This window comes from Bombina bombina, chromosome 2, assembly GCF_027579735.1.
Source record: "Bombina bombina isolate aBomBom1 chromosome 2, aBomBom1.pri, whole genome shotgun sequence".
In the NCBI taxonomy this organism is placed as follows: domain Eukaryota; kingdom Metazoa; phylum Chordata; class Amphibia; order Anura; family Bombinatoridae; genus Bombina; species Bombina bombina.
Genome location: NC_069500.1, coordinates 306,199,922 through 306,223,303, shown reverse-complemented (window position 1 = coordinate 306,223,303; position 23,382 = coordinate 306,199,922). Strand labels below are relative to the sequence as shown.

The 23,382-nt window shown below is 42.8% G+C and overlaps 1 protein-coding gene across 1 annotated transcript in view; it reads left to right on the top strand.

The window, feature by feature from the left end:
• LOC128646928 (alpha-aminoadipic semialdehyde dehydrogenase) overlaps positions 1 to 23,382 on the top strand; it is a 340,000-nt gene that overhangs the window by 225,286 nt on the left and 91,332 nt on the right. The window contains exon 21 of the mRNA XM_053699738.1: positions 5,756 to 5,853. Within this exon, the coding sequence (XP_053555713.1) occupies positions 5,756 to 5,853 (98 nt within the window). The remainder of the gene's footprint in view (positions 1 to 5,755; positions 5,854 to 23,382) is intronic.

Below are 23,382 nucleotides of genomic sequence, written 5' to 3'. Positions count from 1 at the left end.
ACCCCCTCTTAGAATGTGTCCCAATTGTACTGATATGTCTATAAATTATAAAGAACATATATTAGCACTTAAAAATAGAGCAATAGATTATTCTCAGTCAGAAGTAAATGAGGGTTCGCCATCTAGCTCTCCCCTAGTGTCACAACCAGTAACGCCCGCACAAGTGACGCCAAGTACCTCTAGTGCGTCAAATTCATTTACTTTACAAGACATGGCCACAGTTATGAATACAACCCTCACAGAGGTTTTATCCAAACTGCCTGGTTTACAAGGAAAGCGGGACAGCTCTGGGTCAAGGAAAAATGCTGAGCTGTCTCATGCTTTAGTAGCCGTATCTGATATGCCCTCACAATGCTCTGAAGGGGTGAGGGATTTGTTATCTGAGGGAGAAATTTCTGATTCAGGAAAGACGCTTCCTCAGACAGATTCTGATATGACGGCGTTTAAATTTAAGCTTGAACACCTCCGCTTATTGCTTAGGGAGGTATTAGCAACTCTAGATGATTGTGACCCTATAGTGGTCCCAGAGAAATTGTGTAAAATGGATAGATACTTAGAGGTTCCTGTTTACACTGATGTTTTTCCAGTCCCTAAGAGGATTGTGAATATTATTGCTAAGGAGTGGGATAGACCAGGTATTCCATTCACTCCCCCTCCTGTTTTTAAGAAAATGTTTCCCATATCTAACACCATAAGGGACTCGTGGCAGACTGTTCCTAAGGTGGAGGGAGCTATTTCTACTCTGTCTAAGCGTACAACTATACCTATTGAAGACAGTTGTGCTTTCAAAGATCCTATGGTTAAAAAATTAGAGGGTCTCTTGAAGAAAATTTTTGTTCATCAAGGTTTTTCTCTCCAACCTATTGCGTGTATTGTTCCTGTAACTACTGCAGCTGCTTTCTGGTTTGAGGCTCTAGAGGAGACTCTTCAAATGGAGACTCCATTAGAGGAGATTATGGACATAATTAAGGCCCTTAAGTTGGCTAATTCTTTTATTACAGATGCCGCATTTCAACTGGCTAAATTAGCGGCAAAGAATTCAGGTTTTGCCATTTTAGCACGCAGGGCGTTATGGCTTAAGTCCTGGTCTGCTGATGTGTCATCTAAATCTAAACTTTTGAATATTCCTTTCAAAGGTAAGACCCTATTCGGGCCTGAACTGAAAGAGATTATTTCAGACATCACTGGAGGGAAAGGTCATGCCCTCCCTCAGGATAGATCAAGTAAGATGAGGACCAAACAGAATAATTTTCATTGCTTTCGGAACTTTAAGAGTGGTCCCGCTTCAGCTTCCTCTACTGCAAAGCAAGAGGGGAATTTTGCCCAATCCAAGTCAGTCTGGAGACCTAACCAGGCTTGGAACAAGGGTAAACAGGCCAAGAAGCCTGCAGCTGCTTCTAAAACAGCATGAAGGGGTAGCCCCTGATCCAGGACCGGATCTAGTAGGGGGCAGACTCTCTCTCTTCGCTCAGGCTTGGGCGATAGATGTTCACGATCCCTGGGCTTTAGAAATTGTGTCCCAGGGGTATCTTTTGGAATTCAAAGACTCCCTTCCACGGGGGAGATTTCACATTTCTCGATTGTCTGTAAACCAGACAAAGAGAGAGGCGTTCTTATTCTGTGTAGAAGACCTACATACCATGGGGGTGATCCGCCCAGTCCCAATAGAGGAACAGGGGCTAGGGTTTTATTCAAACCTGTTTGTGGTTCCCAAAAAAGAGGGAACTTTCAGACAAATCTTGGATCTCAAAATTCTAAACCAGTTCCTCAAGGTTCCATCATTCAAGATGGAGACTATTCAGACTATTCTACCTCTGATCCAGGAGGGTCAATATATGACTACCGTGGACTTAAAGGATGCGTATCTACACATCCCTATTCACAGAGATCATCATCAATTTCTCAGATTCGCCTTTCTAAACGGGCATTACCAGTTTGTGGCCCTTCCCTTCGGGTTGGCCACGACTCCCAGAATTTTCACAAAAGTGCTTGGGTCCCTTCTGGCGGTTCTGCGACCACGGGGCATAGCAGTGGCGCCTTATCTAGACGACATATTAATTCAGGCGTCGACTTTCCAGCTAGCCAAGTCTCACACGGACATCGTGTTGGCTTTTCTGAGAGCTCACGGGTGGAAGGTGAACATAAAAAAGAGTTCTCTCTTCCCTCTTACAAGAGTTTCCTTCTTAGGGACTCTGATAGACTCGGTAGAAATGAAAATATTTCTGACGGAGGTCAGAAAATTAAAACTCTTAACCACTTGCCGAGTTCTTCATTCCATTCCTCGGCCATCAGTGGCTCAGTGTATGGAGGTAATCAGACTCACGGTAGCGGCAATGGACATAGTCCCTTTTGCCCGCCTACACCTCAGACCACTGCAACTATGCATGCTCAAACAGTGGAATGGGGATTATGCAGATTTATCTCCTCAACTGCATCTGGACCAGGGGACCAGAGACTCTCTTCTCTGGTGGTTGTCTCAGGACCACCTGTCTCAGGGAATGTGTTTCCGCAGGCCAGAGAGTGGCTCATTGTAACGACAGATGCCAGCCTGCTAGGTTGGGGTGCAGTTTGGAACTCCCTGAAAGCACAGGGCTTATGGTCTCGGGAGGAAGCTCTCCTCCCGATAAACATTCTAGAACTGAGAGCGATATTCAATGCGCTTCAGGCGTGGCCTCAGCTTGCTGCGGCCAAATTCATCAGATTTCAGTCGGACAACATCACGACTGTAGCTTATACCAATCATCAAGGAGGAACAAGGAGTCCTCTAACCAAAATAATCCGGTGGGCAGAGGATCACTCTTGCCATCTCTCAACAATCTACATCCCAGGGGTAGAGAACTGGGAGGCGGATTTTCTAAGTTGTCAGAGTTTTTATCTGGGGGAGTGGGAACTCCATCCGGAGGTATGCCCAGCTGATTCAGCTATGGGGCACACCAGAATTGGATCTGATGGCGTCTTATCAGAATGCCAAACTTCCTTGTTACGGGTCCAGGTCCCGGGATCCCAAGGCGGTACTGATAGATGCTCTAGCAGTGCCTTGGTCCTTCAATCTGGCCTATGTATTTCCACCGTTTCCTCTCCTCCCACGTCTGGTTGCCAGAATCAAGCAGGAGAGAGCTTTGGTAATTCTGATAGCACCTGCGTGGCCACGCAGGATTTGGTATGCAGACCTAGTGGACATGTCCTCGGTTCCACCGTGGACTCTGCCAATGAGGCAGGACCTTCTAATCCAAGGTCCGTTCACGCATCCAAATCTTATTTCTCTGCGTCTGACTGCTTGGAGATTGAACGCCTGATTCTATCAAAGCGTGGTTTCTCTGAGTCAGTCATTGATACCCTGTTTCAGGCTAGAAAGTCTGTCACCAGGAAGATCTATCATAAGATTTGGCGCAAATATCTTTATTGGTGTGAATCCAAAGGTTCCTCGTGGAGTAAGATTAGGATTCCTAGAATATTGTCTTTTCTCCAAGAAGGTTTGGAGAAGGGATTATCTGCTAGTTCCCTAAAAGGACAAATATCTGCTTTGTCTATTCTACTACACAAACGTCTGGCAGATGTCCCAGACGTTCAAGCATTTAGTCAGGCTTTGGTCAGAATCAAGCCTGTATTTAAACCTGTTGCTCCGCCATGGAGCCTAAACTTAGTTCTTAAAGTTCTTCAAGGGGTTCTGTTTGAACCTATGCATTCCATAGATATTAAGCTTCTATCTTGGAAAGTTTTGTTTTTAGTAGCTATCTCTTCGGCTCGAAGAGTTTCTGAGCTATCTGCTTTACAATGTGATTCCCCTTACCTTGTTTTCCATGCAGATAAGGTGGTTTTGCGTACCAAACCTGGGTTTCTTCCTAAGGTTGTTTCTAATAAGAATATCAATCAAGAGATTGTTGTTCCTTCTCTGTGTCCTAATCCTTCATCAGAGAAGGAACGTCTGTTACACAATCTTGATGTGGTTCGTGCTTTAAACTTCTACTTACAAGCAACTAAAGATTTCCATCAAACATCTTCATTGTTTGTTGTTTATTCTGGTAAACGGAGAGGTCAAAGGGCTACGGCTACCTCTCTTTCCTTTTGGCTGAAAAGCATCATCCGTTTGGCCTATGAGACTGCTGGACAGCAGCCTCCTGAAAGAATTACTGTTCATTCTACTAGAGCTGTGGCTTCCACATGGGCTTTTAAAAATGAGGCTTCTGTTGAACAGATTTGTAAGGCGGCGACTTGGTCTTCGCTTCATACTTTTTCCAAATTTTCCAAATTCGATACTTTTGCTTCTTCGGAGGCTATTTTTGGGAGAAAGGTTCTACAAGCAGTGGTGCCTTCCGTTTAAGGTCCCTGTCTTGTCCCTCCCTTCATCCGTGTCCTAAAGCTTTGGTATTGGTATCCCACAAGTAAGGATGAATCCGTGGACTCAATACATCTTACAAGAGAAAACATAATTTATGCTTACCTGATAAATTTATTTCTCTTGTGATGTAACGAGTCCACGGCCCGCCCTGTTTTTTAAGACAGGCATATATATTTTTATTTTAAAACTTTCAGTCACCATTGCACCCTATGGTTTCTCCTTTTTCTTCCTAGCCTTTGGTCGAATGACTGGGGGGTGGAGCTAAGGGGGGAGCTATATAGACAGCTCTGCTGTGGGTGCTCTCTTTGCCACTTCCTGTTGGGAAGGAGAATATCCCACAAGTAAGGATGAATCAGTGGACTCGATAAATCACAAGAGAAATAAATTTATCAGGTAAGCATAAATTATGTTTTCTTATTTTTTATTCTGATAAGGTAGTATTACATACTGCTTTAGGTTTTCTTCCTAAAGGTTGTTTCAGATAAGAATATTAATCAAGAGATTGTTGTTCCTTCTTTGTGTCCTAATCCTTCTTCGCATAAGAAACATTTGTTGCACAACCTTGATGTAGTTCGTGCTTTGAAATATTATTTACAGGCGACTAAGGATTTTCGCCAGTTTTCTTCTTTATTTATTATCTTTTCTGGGATGCGTAAGGGTCAGAAAGCTACGGATATTTCGCCTTCTTGTTGGTTGAGGAGTATTATTCGCTTGGCATATGAGTCTGCTGGTCAGCAGCCTCCTTACAAAATCAAGGCTCACTCCACAAGGGCTGTTTCTTCTACCTGGGCTTTAAAAATGGTGCTTCTGTAGATCAGATTAGCAAGGCTGCCACTTGGTCATCTTTACACACTTTTTCTAAATTTTATAAATTTGATACTTTTGCTTCAGCTGAGGCTTCTTTTGGGAGAAAGGTTCTTCAAGCAGTGGTGCCTTCTGTTTAGGCTAACTGTCTTGTTCCTCCCTTATCATCCGTGTCCTCGAGCTTGGGTATTGATTCCCAATAGCAATTATGATGATCCGTGGACTCACCGTGTCATTAGAAAGAAAATGAAATGTATGCTAACCTGATAAATTCAACGGCCCGCCCTGTAATTTCAGACTGTTTATTTTTATATAAACCTCAGGCACCTCTGCACCTTATATTACTTCCTTTCTCCTTTCCCTTTGGTCGAGTGACTGGGGGTTGTGGGTAAGGGGAGTGTTATTTAACAGCTTTGCTGTGGTGCTCTTTGCCTCCTCCTGCTGGTCAGGAGTGATATTCCTAATAGTAATTATGATGATCTGTGGAATCACCGTGTCAAGAAAGAAAGAAACAAATTTATCAGGTAAGCATAAATTTCATTTTTTTGTTAGTTTTTATTTTAATGTTTATAAATCATTTTGTAATTTTATATATATATAAATATCTTTCAGTCTGAAGAAGAGGCTTTTGCTTGGAATAATGAGGTGAAGCAAGGTCTTTCAAGTAGTATCTTTACTAAGGATCTTGGAAGAATATTCCGATGGCTGGGGTATGATGATAAAGTTGTCATTATTATTTTTACTACCATTAGATTAGTTTATATTTAAAACTGTACTTGAATAAAAGGAAAGTATTCGTTTACAGTTTCTACTTTCCACTTTATAAAGTTGTTTTTTCTGAAGGGGAAAAAAAATTTTTAATTGTAAAGAGATATAAATGAAGTCCCCTAGTGTACATCTTGAGAGTGAAACTCCTGTTAAAGTACCATAATAATTTGTTAAAGCATTTTAACACTAGTAACACCCCAAATGTATGTGTTTAACAATGAGTTTAACCCCTTTGCAGAGGTGTAAGTATCTCTCTGGAGCCAGAATGCACTGTTGGTCCCACAAGGAAACTACTAGTCAGTTTCCAATCAGTACCAGCACTGCTTTGCGTCTCCCGAGCAGTCGTTTTACTGTGTGTTTAACCCCTTTCCAGGAAATAAACACACAGAGCCCTTTATATTAAAATCATATTGGAATGGGATGGATATTCTAATTTTCTAAAATTATAATAAATGCTAAAATATACATTTCTAGAAAAAAATATGCTGTTTGGCACAACGGGAAATGTTAATAAATTGCCATGCCATGCCAATCTTGGACATGTGCTTGCAACTATACGTGACCACAAAATTACAAATATAAAATAAAATGACTGTCATATTTCTTGTATTCCTCCCTGAGTAGATGGTCTGTGTATAAAACATCTGTGCAAAATAAATAAGGTTCATTCTGGCACTTTTTTCTGTATCCAAAAAAAAGAAAAAAAAGTATAATTTTGGCAAAATTCACTTTTTGCACTTAAAAATATAAAATTACTTAACTAATCTGTATTATCTATCTATCTATCTATCTATCTATCTATATATATATTTTTTTTATATATATATATATATATATATATATATATATATATATATAGCAATTGTGTAGATGGAGGGCACTCACAGGACTTAATTCAATAAGTAACTTTTATTCATATTGCTGATTACATTAATACAGTGTCAACGTTTCGGCCTTTCCTGAGGCCTTCTTCAAGACAGATTCATAGTCTTAGTTAGTGCCGATGAACTTTGTCTGTCTGACTGCTCTGCCTCTTAACCCTTTATTTGCTGGACTGCTTTACTTATTGCCAAATCCTGCCTGCCTGACCATTCTAGTGGTGTGCCCTTGGACTGCTTTACTGTTGCTGAATCCTGTCTGCCTAACCATTCTAGTGGTGTGCCCTTGGACTGCTTTACTGTTGCCAAATCCTACCTGCCTGACCATTCTACTGGTTTGCCTTGGACCGCTCTGCCGTTGTTACTGGGGACTGTCCTGTCTGTGGTGAGTGCCGCCTTCCTCATCTTACTTACTTTCTCTGCTCTGGGATATTCCCTATATTTCCGGCTCAACGCAGAGATAACAAGACTACTGGCCGAGTTCGGTCTGATAGAGGAATATCCCACGAGCATGACATTATACTTGGGCCATGCAGCCAGATGAGGTGGCACAAGCTGTTTAGCTTCAGGGACAGATGTTGGGAACCCATACCACACAGTTACAGAATATGGATTCCAAGCTAGAGGCTATTAACGCTCAACTTTCCTTACTAGTTGCAGCAAGGAATGCCGCTCCTGTTGTTACGCCATCAGCCCCTACTCCTAGTACTGTGACTTCTTCCTCAGCTTCTTTAAGTATACCCCGGATACTATTGCCTGACAAGTATGAAGGCACTACTGATTGCAGGGGTTTTCTAAACCAATGCAGGTTGTACTTCCGTAATTATTCTCACACCTTTCAGTCTCATCAGTCATGGGTCACCTTTATCATTTCCTTGCTGAAGGACAAGGCCCTAGCCTGGGTCTCTCCCCTTTTGGAACAGAACGCTACACTCCTGCATGATGCTGAGTTTATTTCTGCCTCATCTTCTGTGTTTGGGGCTTCTGGCCATACCGCTTCTTGCGGAATATTCTCTCCTGGATCTCCACCAGGGCAATAGAACTGTGGCACAATTTGCCATTGAGTTCCCCACCTTGGCACTTGAAACCACTTGGGATGGCAGTGCTCTCAAGGCAGCCTTTAGGAGGAGTCTGCATGAACGCATCAAAGATGAACTCACTTATCGTGATATCCCTTCTTCTTTGGATGACTTTATAACGATTTGTATCAGTCTGGACTCTCGCTTTCAGGAAAGACAAGCCGAAAGAGACAGAACAAGGAGGGTCCTTCCCTCTCGTCCTCCTGTTCGCCCAGTTTCGGCAGCATCTGCTACCTCTCCAACAGCTCCAGTTACCTCAGTGGAGGAACCTATGGATCTCTCCTCCTTCAAACCTTCAGAGTCTGAAAGAGAGAGGAGAAGGAAACTGATGCTTTTATTGTGGGTCTAACTCCCACCAACTAAAGGACTGTGACATTCGGCCAGGAAAAGCCAATGCTTAGGGGATAACGCAGGGGTACCTCTAAGCATGATCTCAACTAAGTCCCCTCACTCCTCTCGGATCCTGGTACCCTAACCTTCCTTCAGAATACTGTCCACACTCAAGCCTTCACTGATTCAGGGGCAGCTGGGAACTTCCTGGATCACAGCTTCATGTTTCAAGCTGTATCGCCTCTTTTGCAGAAAAGACATTGTCTCAAGATAACTACCCTGGATGGCACCCCTCTTGGTTCAGGCTTGATCCATTTTGAGTCAGCACCCCTGACCCTGACTGTGGGAGTCCTTCACACCAAACAGCTACAGTTTGAGGTCATTCATTCCCCAGCACAGCCTGTCATCCTTGGTCTTCCTTGGCTTCGGGTACACAATCCACAGTTCGACTGGGCTGAGGGACAACTAGCTTCCTGGGGTACCTCCTGTTTCCACTCCTGCCTTGCTAAGTCACTCCTCTACCCCGTATTCCAATAGCCAGTATACAGACTCCTTCAAACCTCCCATCAGTATACGCAGACTTTGCGGATGTGTTTGAGAAAAAAGCAGCCGACGTGCTGCCACCCCACCGTTCTTATGACTACAAGATCGACCTCTTTCACGGAGCTCCACTTCCTAAAGGGAGGACATATCCACTCCCCAAAGTGGAAACCAAATCCATGGAGGAGTACATCCAAGAGAACCTAGCTAAAGGTTTCATTTGCCCTTCCTCCTCTCCTGCTGGGGCAGGCTTCTTTTTTGTCAGTAAGAAGGATGGCAGGCTCCGACCCTGCATCGACTACAGGGCCTTGAACAACATAACCATCAAGAATCGCTACCCCATACCATTAATCACTGAACTGTATGACTCACTTCAGGATGCTCGCTTCTTCACCAAATTGGACTTACGTGGGGTATACAATCTGATTCGTATCTCTACCGGCCATGAATGGAAGACAGCCTTCAACACAAGATCTGGGCATTACGAATACCTTGTAATGCCCTTCGGGCTGTGTAACGCCCCTGCAGTCTTCCAGACATTTGTCAACTATCTCTTCCGTGACCTCCTCAACCGCACTGTCATCGTCTATCTGGATGACATCCTTGTTTTCTCTTTCAGTTTGGAGGAACATCATAGACACGTAAGACAGGTGCTTTTACTTCTCTGGTAGCCAAATTAGAAAAATGTGAGTTTGATCAAATACAGATACAATTTCTTGGCTATGTCATCTCGAAGGAGTGTTTTGCCATGGATCCTGCTAAACTCACCACAGTTCTGGAATGGCCTCAACCTTCCTCTCTCAAAGGATTACAGAGGTTCTTGGGGTTGTCCAATTATTATTGCAAGTTTATAAAGAACTTTTCTGAAATGCACTGAATTAACAAAACGGAACAAAGACTGTAAACATTGGCCTCCCAAAGCCATACGTGCCTTCTCTAGTCTGAAAGAGGCTTTTTGTTCAGCTCCTGTGATCCACCATCCTGAGCCTAACCAACAGTTCACTTTAGAGGTTGATGCCTCCGAGATAGGGGCTGGAGCAGTTCTTACCCAAAGGGATCCTTTGACTTCTAAGTCACACCCTGTAGCCTTTTTCTCTAAACGCTTTGCTCCTGCTGAGAAGAACTACAATGTGGGTAATCGTGAACTCTTAGCCATTAAGATGGCTTTAACCGAATGGCGTCACTGTTTAGAGGGTACCGCCAATCCCATTCAGATTCTAACCGACCACAAGAATCTGACTTACCTAGAGACTGCTCATCAACTCAATTCTCGACAGGCCAGGTGGGCCTTGTTCTTTTCCCGTTTTAACTTTGTGGTCTCTTATCTTCCTGGGACTAAGAACAAGAAGGCGGATGCCCTTTCCCGTCAGTTCCCTCACTTAAGTGATTCTTCTTAAACTCCTATTGAACACATCATACCCCCCTCCTGTGTGGTTGCTACCCTAAACACCACCCTTCTGCAAAGATTGCAAAGTGCCCAGTCTAGTAAACCTCCTGGAGCTCCCTTGACCTCCAATATCCTCTTTGTATCTCTGAACCTACGCATCCCTGTGCTAGCCTGGGCCCATGATAGCAAACTCTCAGGCACCCTGGTTCAACTAGGACTTTTAAGCATTTTTCCCAACATGTATGGTGGCCTACTATGAAGTCTGACGCTCAGGATTATAGGAAGTCCTGCACTACTTCTGCTGCCAATAAGACACCCCGATCTATGCCTCGTGGCTTGCTCCAAACATTGTCCATTCCCAAACAACCATGGACACACATAACAATGGACTTTGTTGTGGACCTTACTTCTTCTGACCACCATACAGTTATATGGGTTGTGGTGGACCGCTTTTCCAGACTGGCTCATTTCGTACCCCTAACAAAACTGCCTTCTGCCCAGGAATTGTCTTCTTTCTTTCTCTTGCATGTGGTACGACTTCATGGCATTTCTGTGAATATTGTTTCCGACAGAGGTCTACAGTTCATCTTTGCCTTTTAGAGAGCCTTTTGTAAGTTGATTGGAACCACTGTTTCTTTGTCTTCTGGCTACCATCCTCAGACCAATGGCCTAACTGAGAGAGCAAACCAGGATCTTGAAACCTACCTTAGAGCCTTTGTCAACGCTCGCCATACCAACTGGTCTGAGTTGTTACCCCTAGCCGAGCTTGCAAGAAACACTCATTGGCACTCTTCTCTTCGATGTTCCCCTTTTCAAGCAGCAGCAGGATATCAGCCTCGTGTCTTCCCTCTTTCTGCTCAGTCTACTGGGGTTCCTGCTGCAGACCGATACGTCACTAGACTCACCACTCATGGGCAACATATTCGCTCCCAGTTACGTACAGCTGTCTCTAGATATAAGAAGTTTGCTGATCGCCATAGAGCTTCTGTACGTGCAATCCCAGTGGGTGAACGTGTATGGATTTCTACTTGACACATTCGTCTACGTCAACCCTGTCATAAATTGGGGCCTAGATTTACCCTTACAAGGTCCTGAAAAGACTATCTCCTGTTTCCTACAAAGTGGCCCTTCACATACACCCAGTCTACCACATCTCTCTACTCGAACCTTAAATCAAGAACAGATTTACCCGACTCCAAGCTCCTCCTCCTCCGCTCCTGGTCCGTGGTGACCCAGAATATGAAGTAGCTAAGATCCTGGACTCCAGATACAGACGCAGACAACTGCAGTATCTGATAAATTGTAAGGGTTACTCGGTGGCGGATCGTTCCTGGGATCCTGCCTGTTATGTACATGCTCCATCCTTGGTCTCGAGATTCCATGCTGCTCCTCCTCTGAAGCCGGCTCTGGTTCCCGGAGGGAACTCTTGAGTGGGGGGCTATGTCACGCCGCTCCAGCCATTGCTAGGGGCGCGGCATCTTCTTCCTTGCACGTTGCCTAGGGCTGTGTCGGCTCTGGAGGTGTGCAGCGCTGACGTCATTGCCGCACGCGCCAATCCTACACTATTTAAATGTGTTCAGTGCGATCTATCACTGCCCAAGTATAGGTTATACTTTGTGTGCTCCTGGGTTTGATAGATTGTACTATAATTGCTGGATTACTTATTGCTGCTGAAACTCTGTCTGTCTGACTACTCTGCCTCTTAACCCTCTAATTGCTGGAATTAATTTTGCCGCTGAACTTTGCCTGTCTGGCTACTCTGCCTCTTAACCCTTTATTTGCTGGACTGCTTTACCGTTGCCAAATCCTGCCTGCCTGACCATTCTAGTGGTGTGCCCATGGACTGCTTTACTGTTGCCAAATCCTGCCTGCCTGACTATTCTAGTGGTGTGCCCTAGGACTGCTTTACTGTTGCCGAATCCTGCCTGCCTGACCATTCTAGTGGTGTGCCCTTCGACTGCTTTACTTTTGCCGAATCCTGCCTGCCTGACCATTCTACTGGTTTGCCTTGGACTGCTCTGCCGTTGTCACTGGGGACTGTGCTGCCTGTGGTGAGTGCCGCCTACCTCATCTTACTTACTTTCTCTGCTCTGGGATATTCCCTATCTTTCCGGCTCGACGCCGGGATAACAAGACTACTGGCCGAGTTCGGTCTGATAGAGGAATATCCCACGAGCATGACATCAATAACTGTCGGCACGCTCTGCATTCCCTCAGTTTAACAACTTATTTCTTTCTATCCTACTTTTGTCTTCCCCAAAACCCCTACTTGCTGTTGCTAACTGCTATGCACTTTTTTTATGTAGCATTATTTAATTTGTTATAGTAGAAAATAAAAGCAATATTAAAAATTACTGCACAATAAGGTGTTTCACAATGGCTATAAATATGTGGTGTGGGTGTGGTATGGGCGGGTAGTGGGTGGGATCAGAAGTGGCAAGTGACATATACATATAGGTACACATCCATGCTCAGCCCTGGGTGCTAATAGCACTCTCAGGAAGCTGTGCTGTCTCCAGAGTCACAGGCAGTTAACTCCAGACATCTGGGTGCAAGGCCCATAGGGAAAATTACTAAATAAAATTAATACAACACACAGAGAAAGTCCAGCACTCGCTTACAAGCTCTCAGCTAAGATTAAAAGCAAAACTGGATGAGTTAGCTACCACATCTGGCCAAATAGGACACGCCCAGGTACCACATCAAGGTCTCTTCCAAAACCTGGGTCCTTAATACAGTCCCTTGCTTTTGCACACAGCATATTTTTTTTTTCCTGCAAGCTTAGTTTTTCGTGCAACGGCCTGTTTTCATGCTTTGGGATTGCGCAGGTCTGGTTTACGCTGTCTGGGTTAACGCATGTCCCTTTGTCTCGTTAAGAGCTGCAAGTTTTTTCGCAGAGGGTTTGCGTACATCCCTTTTCTTTCTAATCACACGGTGAGTCCACGGATCATCATAATTAATATGGGGAATATCACTCTTGACCAGCAGGAGGAGGCAAAGAGCACCACAGCAAAGCTGTTAAATACCACACTCCTTACCCACAACCCCCAGTCATTCTCTTTGCTTGTATCAGTTACAAGAAAGGGGTAAAGTTTGGTGTCTGATTCTTCAATCAAGAGTTTGTTATTTTCAAGCTGGACAAGTTTGTTCTGTTTTTTTCTGGGGTTTAGCTGTATTCCACTTCAGTCTCTTCAGTAGAGCAGTGGTGGCTTTTAAGCTTTTGGGAACTGGAGGGGTATAATCCTTTCTGTGCCTCCCAGGTTGTGAGCTGTCCTTTGGTAAAAAGACTATGTAGGTTTACTTAGTCTTTTTCTTTCTGTTTCCACAGGTCCATGTTAAGAAGGAAGCCTTTCAAACCTAGTGAGCTGCCTTGCTGCCAGGCAGATTATCATGGTGGTAAGTACTGTTTTTTTATTTTTCTGAGGGTTCAGAAAATGTTGGCACTTATGGGGTTAAAACAAATTCACAGTTCCAGGGTAGAAAGGAGAGAGAGAGGTGAGGTTTCCAGTATGTTAAAACATGTACTTTATTGATATAACTTAAAACAAACCGGCACAGCAAACAGTGAAATCCTTCTGCTGACGCGTTTCCTGCCTCACTGGCAGTTCATCAGAGCATACGGATAGTAACTTACACAGCTGTTAAATCACTTGCAACAATGTATATCAGACCAATCAGAAACAAGTCATCTGAGAAAACTTACACACCTAAAACTAGTGTTCATTTAACCCTTGATAGTACAAGACTTAGTAGTTATAAATTAACGATTAGTCAAACTATGAAATTCTATACATTTGTAATTGAAAAACAGACTTTAAAATTAGAAAAATATTTTAAAAGCATTTGAATTGGGATACGATCATGGAATGTTTCCATCACAACAAAGAAAAAGTGGATTTTATTTAACAGACTCTGGCACTTATGTATAACTATCCAGATTCGTCTGCACGCTTAAAGAGACAAAGAGGGACTAAGCCCGATACAATAATGTTAGAAAAATATATAAATATATATATATCTGAATAGCATGCCTGTGGACTATTTTACAGGTATAAAAGATAAATACTAATTATAATAGCAAGTCTGCAGGCATAATTCTAAAGATATAGTCATAAATATAGCGTGTCATATTTTTTTGTTTTTTTATATATATAAGAATATAAGACAAAATGGCAGAAATAATCTATATAGAATGGTATTAATATATGCACAGAATCTATTCTAGGACAATATTCATAAACAATAATTAATATGTGTTTGGTCTTAAGCACCTGAGGTCTGGTAAATTCCTAGATCAAGGAACTTAGAATGAAGCTTCCTTCTCTATAGGGGAACATATTAGTCACAACAACAAATGACACATATCTAAAGAAAAACAGAGAGTGAAATCTTTGTAATGACAAACAATGACAGATTAGCCAATAGTAATCTATTTGTCAATGAAAAGTTTCACATCACTGATTTTGTTTATTCCACAAGGGTAACCAGTCTTAAGTGTATAGATCCAAAAGATCTCTCTTTTACTCAGGGCATGGTACCTATCACCTCCTCTAACTCCCAAAGAAACTTGTTCTATGCCTTGGAACTTAAAATGCTTCAATCTATTTTCGTGTTGGACAATTTTTGCTTTGCTACGGGTTCAGGAGAGCCTGAATAGTTCCGGAGTTTAGAACAGCCTACAACAGCAATACTCACCTGTTGTGTGTGTGACAGAGGCACGAATACCGCTACATACAAGGAGGGTGAGTGATACGATACTTACCTGGCTCCATGCCATTGTGCATTATTAAGTATATCTCACAACTGTTTTTTATACTATATGTGTTGTGGATGTGGTATGGATTACCTCTGCACGTAAGATCTGTCTACTAAGCAGGATTGTTGGATTGGATATAATATCTTTACAGCTAAGTGTATCCCGCGAAAAGTGGGACTCCAATTTAGGAGTGAATAGTTACGCCAGCTGAATTTTGCTTTACTATTTACCTGTTCACAAATATCTGCACACAAAAAAATTTGTAAATTTCACTTATGGGGTTAATCTTTGGTGAACCTGTTTGTGCAGGTTTTATATGTGGGCAGTTTCTTTATGAGGCACTGTGAGAGGACAGTCTGTCATATTGTGTTTAGCAAACGACTTTTATTTTATGGCTCTGTTTGTTTGGCTCCTTTTTGGCAATTAGTCTGTGTGTTTTTATTGTCAGCTTTATAGTTTACTTGATACTTTTTTATTCCTCCCGGCGTCTGTTTGTAGTAATGTCGGCCGGGAGGTGTTTGCGTACGCCCAAGATGGGTGGAGCTTCTTTGCACGTGGTTTGAGGAGGAAGTGTTTTTTATCGGCTTCATGTCGGCTCTGATTAGGTACAGGAGTCTTGAGAGCGGGTGGTAACAGTGGGAGAGTCCGGATCGTCTCTGCTATGTTACTATTTACTCCGGTCAGTGGGAGGTCAGGTAAGCACCTCAGCAAGGCTTGTTGAGGTTCATAGGTGCTGCAGGGGTCAATTTTTATATTTCGTTGTGAAATTTCTGTGTGTTTCAGTTAACATTCGTTTCTTAAAGGGACAGTAACGTTTTTTTTTAATTTTTTTTGGTTTTTTGTTTTTTTGCTGCTGCAGTTTTTTTGAAATTTGAATTTCCTGATTTATTTTTTTCTTGCTGGTGTTAAGATGGAGCTAGAGGACTTGCAGGATATTACTTGCACTTTGTGCCTTGATGCTAATGTGGAGCCGCCTATTCCTTTCTGTTCCTCATGTATAGAGAGTACATTACAGTATAGGGATAGGCTTTTTGATTCAGAGCCTTCATTTTGTAAGGAGAATGTTGTTCAGGAGTCTCCTGTTCAAGCTGTTACGCAGCTTTCTCCCCAATCATCCCAATCTCAATCCTCTTCTCATGCTGTGCCCTGCGTTTCGTCTCAGGTTGGTTTTTCATTGCAGGATATGGCTACTCACATATCCACTGCTGTATCTGATGCTTTGTCTGCTTTTCCTGCTTTGCAGGGGAAGCGCAAGAGGAAGTTTAAGGGTTCTGACTCTGTTGGAGTTATGTCAAATGTTTCTTCCCATAAGTCTAAGGAAGAAGATACTTCAGTAGCGTCTGAAGGCGAAATTTCGGACTCTGATAGTGTAATTGCTTCTGCTGATTCTGAGGTGGTTTCCTTCAGATTTAAGTTGGAGCACCTCTGTTTGTTACTTTGGGAGGTTTTAACTACCTTTGATGATTCGGATTAAACGGTCATAGTTACTCCCAAGAAGGCTAGTATGCTTAATAAGTTTTTTTGATGTTCCCTCTGTGGTGGAAGTTTTTCCTGTTCCGGATCGGGTTTCAGAGATTATTTCTCGGGAATGGGAGAAGCCTGGAATTCCCTTTTCTCCTTCTCCTATTTTTAGGAAGATGTTTCCTATTGCGGATTCTATTAAGGAATCTTGGCAGACAGTTCCTTAGGTAGAGGGAGCTATTTCCACTTTGGCTAAGAGGACCACTATTCCTATTGAGGATAGTTGTTCTTTTAAGGATCCCATGGATAAGAAGTTGGAGGCTTTGCTTAAGAGGATTTATGTTCACCAGGGCCTCCAATGGCAGCCTGTTGCGTGTATTGCTACACTTACCAGTGCGGCTGCATATTGGTTTGATGCGTTGTCTGATTCTATTCTTCAGGAGTCTTCTCTGGAGGAGATTCAGGATAGAATTAAGGCTTTAAAATTGTCCAATTCTTTTATTGCGGACACTTCTTTGCAGGTCGTCAAGTTGTGAGCAAAGATTTCTGGCTTTGCTGTTTTGGCTCGCAGGGTTTTATGGTTAAAGTCCTGATGTGCGGATGTATCATCCAAGTCTAAGCTTTTATCGATTCCTTACAAGGGGAAGACTTTGTTTGGGCCTGGTTTGGCTGAAATTATTTCTGATATTACTGGTGGGAAGGGTCATTCTTTTCCTCAGGATAAGAGAAATAAACAGAAACAGAGTAATTTTCATTCCTTTCGTTCCTTCTCTGGTAAGTTTTCCTCTTCCTCCTCTAAACAGGATCAATTCAAGCCTTCTTGAAAACATAATCAATCCTGGAGCAAGGGGAAGCAATCTAAGAAGCCTGCCACCAACTCAAAGTCAGCATGAAGGGTCTGCCCCCAATCCGGGAATGGATTGTGTGGGGGCAGGCTTTCTTTTTTTGCTCAAGCCTGGGTTCAGGACGTTCCAGATGGGTGATAGATATTGTGTCCCAGGGATACAGGCTGGAGTTCAAAAATTTTACTCCCAGGGGCAGGTTTCATCTATCAAGGTTATCTGTAGACCAGATAAAAAGAGAGGCATTCTTAAGTTGTGTTCAGGATCTTTCTGACATGGGAGTGATCGTTCCTGTTCCAGTTCAGGAGCAGGGACTAGGCTTTTATTCCAATCTGTTTATCGTTCCCAAAAAGGAGGGAAATTTCAGACCCATCCTGGATCTCAAGTGTGTAAACAAGTTTCTCAGAGTTCCGCCTTTCAAGATGGAAACTATTCGGTCAATTCTTCCTCTGGTTCAAGAGGGTCAATTCATGACTACAGTAGATCTAAAGGATGCATATCTGCATATTCCCATTCACAAGGATTATCACAAGTTTCTGAGATTTGCTTTCCTAGACAAGAATTTTCAGTTTGTGGCTCTTCCTTTTGGTATTGCAACAGTTCCCAGGGTGTTTTCAAAGGTTCTGGGTGCGTTGCTGGCAGTTCTCTGATTGCAGGGGGTTGTGGTAGCTCCTTATTTGGATGACAATCTAGTTCAGGCGCCATCTTTTCAACTAGCAAACTCCCACACGGAGTTGTTGTCTTTTCTGCGCTCCAACGGTTCGAAGGTGAATTTAGGAAAAAGTTCCTTGATTCCGGCTACAAGAGTCGTATTTTTGGGAACCATTATAGATTCTCTGGAAATGAAGATCTTTTTGACAGAAGCAAGGAAGTAAAAAATGTTCAATTCAGGTTTGGCTCTTCAGTCATCCCCTCGGCCGTCAGTGGCCCAGTTTATGGAGGTTATTGGTCTAATGGTCTCAGTCATGGACATCATTCCATTTGCTCGGTTCCATCTCAGACCTCTGCAGTTATGCATGCTGAGACAGTGGAATGGAGATTATACGGATCTGTCTCCAAAGATTGTTCTAGATCAGGCTGCAAGAGAATCTCTTTCGTGGTGGTTGTTTCAGGATCTTCTCTCCCAGGGAACCTGTTTTCGCAGGCCTTCCTCGATGATTGTGACCACAGATGCCAGTCTGCTGTGTTGGGAGCTGTCTGGGGTTCGTTAAAGGCAAAGGGTCTGTGGACTCGGGAGGAATTGGTTCTTCCTATAAATGTCTTAGAGCTGAGAGCAATTTTCAGTGCTCTTCTGGCCTGGCCTCAGTTGGCTTCAACCCAGTTTATCAGATTCCAGTTGGACAATATAACGTCTGTGGCTTACATCAATCATTAGGGAGAAACTCGGAGTTCCTTGGCAATGAAGGAAGTAGCCAGGATTATTCAGTGGGCGGAGGCTCAGAATTGTTGTCTGTCTGCCATCCACATTCCAGGGGTGGACAATTGGGAAGCGGATTTCCTGGGCAGACAGTCTTTTCATCCGGGGGAGTGGGAACTTCATCCGGATGTGTTTTCCAGTTTGATTCTCAAGTGGGGTCAACCAGAGTTGTCTCTTATGGCATCTCGTCACAATGCCAAGCTTCCGAAGTACGGTTCAAGGTCAAGGGATCCTCAAGCGGTTCTAATAGATACTTTGGCAGTTCCTTGGAAGTTTAGTCTGGCATACGTGTTTCCTCCGTTTGCACTTCTTCCTCGAGTTATTGCTCAGATTCGACAGGAGAGGGCGTCGGTAATTCTCATTGCTCCGGTGTGGCCTCGCAGGATCTGGTATGCTTATATAGTGGAAATGTCATCCTTTCCACCTTGAAGTCTTCCGTTGAGGAAAGACCCCTTTTACTTCAGGGTCCCTTCCTTCATCCAAATTTCGTTACTCTGAAGCTGACTGCTTGGAGATTAAATGCTTGATTCTATCTAAGCGTGGTTAGTTATTGAGACTATGATTCAGGCGCGTAAGCCTGTGACTAGAAAGATTTATTACAAGATATGGCGTAAATATCTGTATTGGTGTGAATCTAAGGGTCTTGGTGTAGAGTCAGGATTCCTAGGATTTTGGCTTTTCTCCAGGAGGGTCTGGAGAAGGGTTTATCTGCTAGTACCCTGAAGGGTCAAATTTCTGCTTTATCTATTTTGTTACATAAAAGTCTGTCGGATGTACCAGACGTTAAGTCTTTTTGTCAGGCTTTGGTTAGAATCCAGTCTATGGTTAAGTTTTTGTCTCCTCCTTGGAGTCTTAATTTAGTTTTGAGAGTTCTTCAACAGGCTCTGTTTGAGCCTATGCATTCTTTGGATATTAAGTTGTTAACCTGGAAGGTTTTGTTTTTGGTTGCTATCTCTTCAGCTCGAAGAATTTTGGAGCTCTCAGCGTTTCAGTGTGAAGCTCCTTTTCTTATTTTTCATTCTGATAAGGTAGTATTACGTACTGCTTTAGGTTTCCTTCCTAAGGTTCTGAAGGTTGGTGAAGTTTCCTCCGGGTATGAGGATTCCTGAAATGGAGTTGAACCTGATATTTCCTTTTTTTTGTTTAAAGTTGAAAACATTTGTTCTCTTTTAAAAGAGGTCTTAATTACTTTAGGGGTTAAAGATCTTAAAGCTTCTGATGATAAGCCTTGTAATCATTTAAATTCAGTTTTTAGGACTCTCCCTGAGGTTTTCCCTGTGCCTGATGCTGTCTGACATGATTGCTAGGGAATGGCCTAAGCCAGATGTATCTTTTACTCCTTCTCCAAGGTTTAAAATGTCCCAAGGTGGATGGTGCCATTTCCAACTCTGGCTAATTGTACTGCTATTGCTTTGGAAGACAGTACTTCTTTTAAGGACCCTTTAGACATAATCAGCATACCCTTGTATGAAAAGATTATTTATATTCTCAGGCCAGCTATTTCTATTGCTGATGTGACTGCTGCTTCTACCTACTCGGTGTCTAGTCTTTCAGAACTCTTTTCTGATGACCCTGTTAGTGTAAATCTATTGGGTTTTTGCTGCAGAGTGCCAATTCTTTTATTTGTGATGCTGTGTTTAATATCATGAAGATTAATGCCAAAAGCATGTATTTAGCAATTATTGGCTTAAATCCTGGTCTGATGATATGGTGTCTAAAGTTAGATTGTCTCTTTCCATTTGTCTCTGATTTAGATTCTATTAGTTCTACTATTACTGGAGGTAAAGGAGCTTTTCTAACTCAAAACAGGAAGTCTAAAGGAAAATCCAAAGTTTTTAATCGTTTTTGTTCCTTTTTTCAGAATAGTAAAAGAAAACTGATGACTGTTCAAAAGCAAGGTTCCTCTGGTTCAGTCTGGAGACCTAATTTTAACTGGAACTAGTGAAAGCATGGTAAGAAATCTGCCCCTACTTCTAAAACTTCATAAAGGTGCGGCCCCCGGCCCAGAAGTTCTGGTAGGTTGCAGAGTAAGCCTCTTTCAGGAGGCTTGGTTTCAGTCTGTTTCCAATGTTGTTTCTCAGGGATATCAAATTGGATTCAGAACAAGACATCCCAGAGGAAGGTTTTTTCTGTCCAATGTTCCAAAAAAATCCTGTAAAAGCTCACGCTTTCTTCAAGCTTTATTAGATCTGGAAGATATGGGAGTGATTGCTCCAGTTTCTTTGCAGGATTATGGGATGGGATTTTATTCAAATATCGTCATTGTTCCAAAGAAGGAAGGCACTTTCAGACCAGTTCTGGATCTAAAAACTCTGAATAATTCCATGTTTCAAAATGGAAACTATCAGGACTGCTTTTTGTTCAGCAAGTTTAGTTTATGTTCACAATAGATTTAAAGGATGCTTACTTTCATGTTCCAATTCACAGAGTACATTACCAGTTTCTGAGGTTTGATTTTTCTGGACAAGCTTTTTCAGTTTGTTGCTCTTCCATTTGTTCTGGCTAAAGCTCCAAGAATATTTACCACGGTTCTGGGTGATCTTTTGTCTACAATCAGAGCTCAGGGTATTGCAGTATTTCCTTACTTGGACAATATCTTGGTTCAAGCTCCATCTTTTTCTTTAGCAAAATTTTACACCAACCTTCCCTTGTTGTTTCTTCAAAAGCATGGATGGAAGATCAACTTTCCAAAGAGTTCTTTGGTTCCTCAGACAAAGGTTACTTTCCTTGGTTTCCAAATAGACTCAGTGTCCATGAGTCTTTCTCTAACAGAGCAGAGACAGGTGAAGGATCAGACAAGCTGACACAAATCTCATGAAGTTCTAGGTCTCATGATTGCAGCTTCAGATGCAATTCCTTTTGCTCAATTTCACATGAGGCCTCTTCAGCTTTGTATGCTGCGTCAATGGTGCACGGATTATACTCGGCTGTCTCAAAATATATTTTTGGATCCCAGTTTATTATTCAGGGGGCTTCTTTTGCTTGTCCTACCTGGACTGTGGTCACTACAGAGGCAAGTCTTTCAGGCTGGGTAGCTGTTTGGGGGGGTCTCTGACAGCACAGGGGATTGGGAATCCTCGGGAGGTGAGGTTGCCAATCAATGTACTGGAACTCCATGCAATTTTCAGGGCCCTTCAAGTTTGCCCTCTTTTTCAAAGGGAGTCTTATCTCTGTTTTCAAAAAGACAATGTCACAGTAGTAGTGTATATCAATCAACAGGGGGGAACTCGCAGTTCCCTGACAATGATGGAGTTGTCTTGGATTCTGTCTTGGGCAGAAGACAATTCATGTCTTGTCTCTGCAATTCACATCCCAGGAGAGAACAATAGGGAGGCAGACTTTCTAAGTCAGTCTCTACATCCAGGGGAGTGGTCTCTTCACCAGGATGTGTTTAATCAGATTGTGGATCTTTTGGGTCTCCAGAAATAGATTTGATGGTCTCTCGTTTGAACAACAAACTTCCCAGCTACTGTGTGTGGTCCAGGGATCCTCAGGCAGAGGTAGTGAATACTCTAGTAGTTCCTTGGTCTTTTCAGCCTGCTTATCTGTTCCCTCATCTGTTTTTTCCCCCACAGTGATTTCCAAGATAAGAATTGAGGAGGTTTTTTGTAATTCTGATTGCCCTAGCATGGCCTTGCAGGATTTAGTATGCGGATCTGGTTCAAATGTCCAGTGGCCCTCCTTGGCCTCTTCCCCTGCTGTCAGAGCTTCTGCCTCAGGGTCCTTTTCTTTCATGTAAATGGCAAGAGTCCATGAGCTAGTGACGTATGGGATATACATTCCTACCAGGAGGGGCAAAGTTTCCTAAACTTCAAAATACCTATAAATACACCTCCCACCACACTCACACCTTAGTTTTTACAAACTTTGCCTCCTGTGGAGGTGGTGAAGTAAGTTTGTGCTTGTTTTCTTCTATGATAGGCGCTTCTAAGAATTATAAAGCCCAATTCCTCTGAGTACAGTGTTTGTCAGAGGGATGTGAAGAGAGTATAGCTTGTTGATTTTTATGGTTTCACTCATGGGAAATCTTTTCAAGGGTTCTCTGTGATTGGTCGTAGGGATTCATCTCCTACCTCCCTTTTCAGATCGACAATATACTCTTATGCCATTACCTCTTCTGATAGTTTTCAGTACTGGTTTGGCTGTCTGCTATATGTGGATGGGTGTCTTTCGACAAGTATGTATCATTAAAATGAAAAAATAGGTGCGTGCACTCTACTTGTAAAAGGGATAATAACAGGTGCTTGCAGTCATAAAGCACATATAATACATTTATAAAAGAGAAAACAACCAGTATATATGTGGTTATTGAAAGAATGACAAGGCAGCACTCATATCCCTAAACAAAAAAGTGGTTTTATTCATCTTCCTCCGCAGCGAATAGGATTGAGCTCACATTCTATTGGCTGATTGGAACAGCCAATATAATCTGAGCTCAATCCTATTGGCTGATTGGATCAGCCAATAGGATTGAAGCTCAATCCTATTGGCTAATTGCATCAGCCAATAGGATTTTTTCAACCTTTAATTCCGATTGGCTGATAGAATTCTATCAGCCAATCGGAATTCAAGGGACGACATCTTGGATGACGTCCCTTAAAGGAACCTTCATTGTTCGTTAGCCGTGGAAAGAAGATGATGCTCCGCGCCAGATATCTTGAAGATGGAGCTGCTCCTTGCCGGATGGATGAAGATTGAAGATGCCGGCTTGGATGAAGACTTCAGCCCGCTTGGATGAAGACTTCTCCCGGCTTTGTTGAGGACTTCTGCCTGCTTGGATG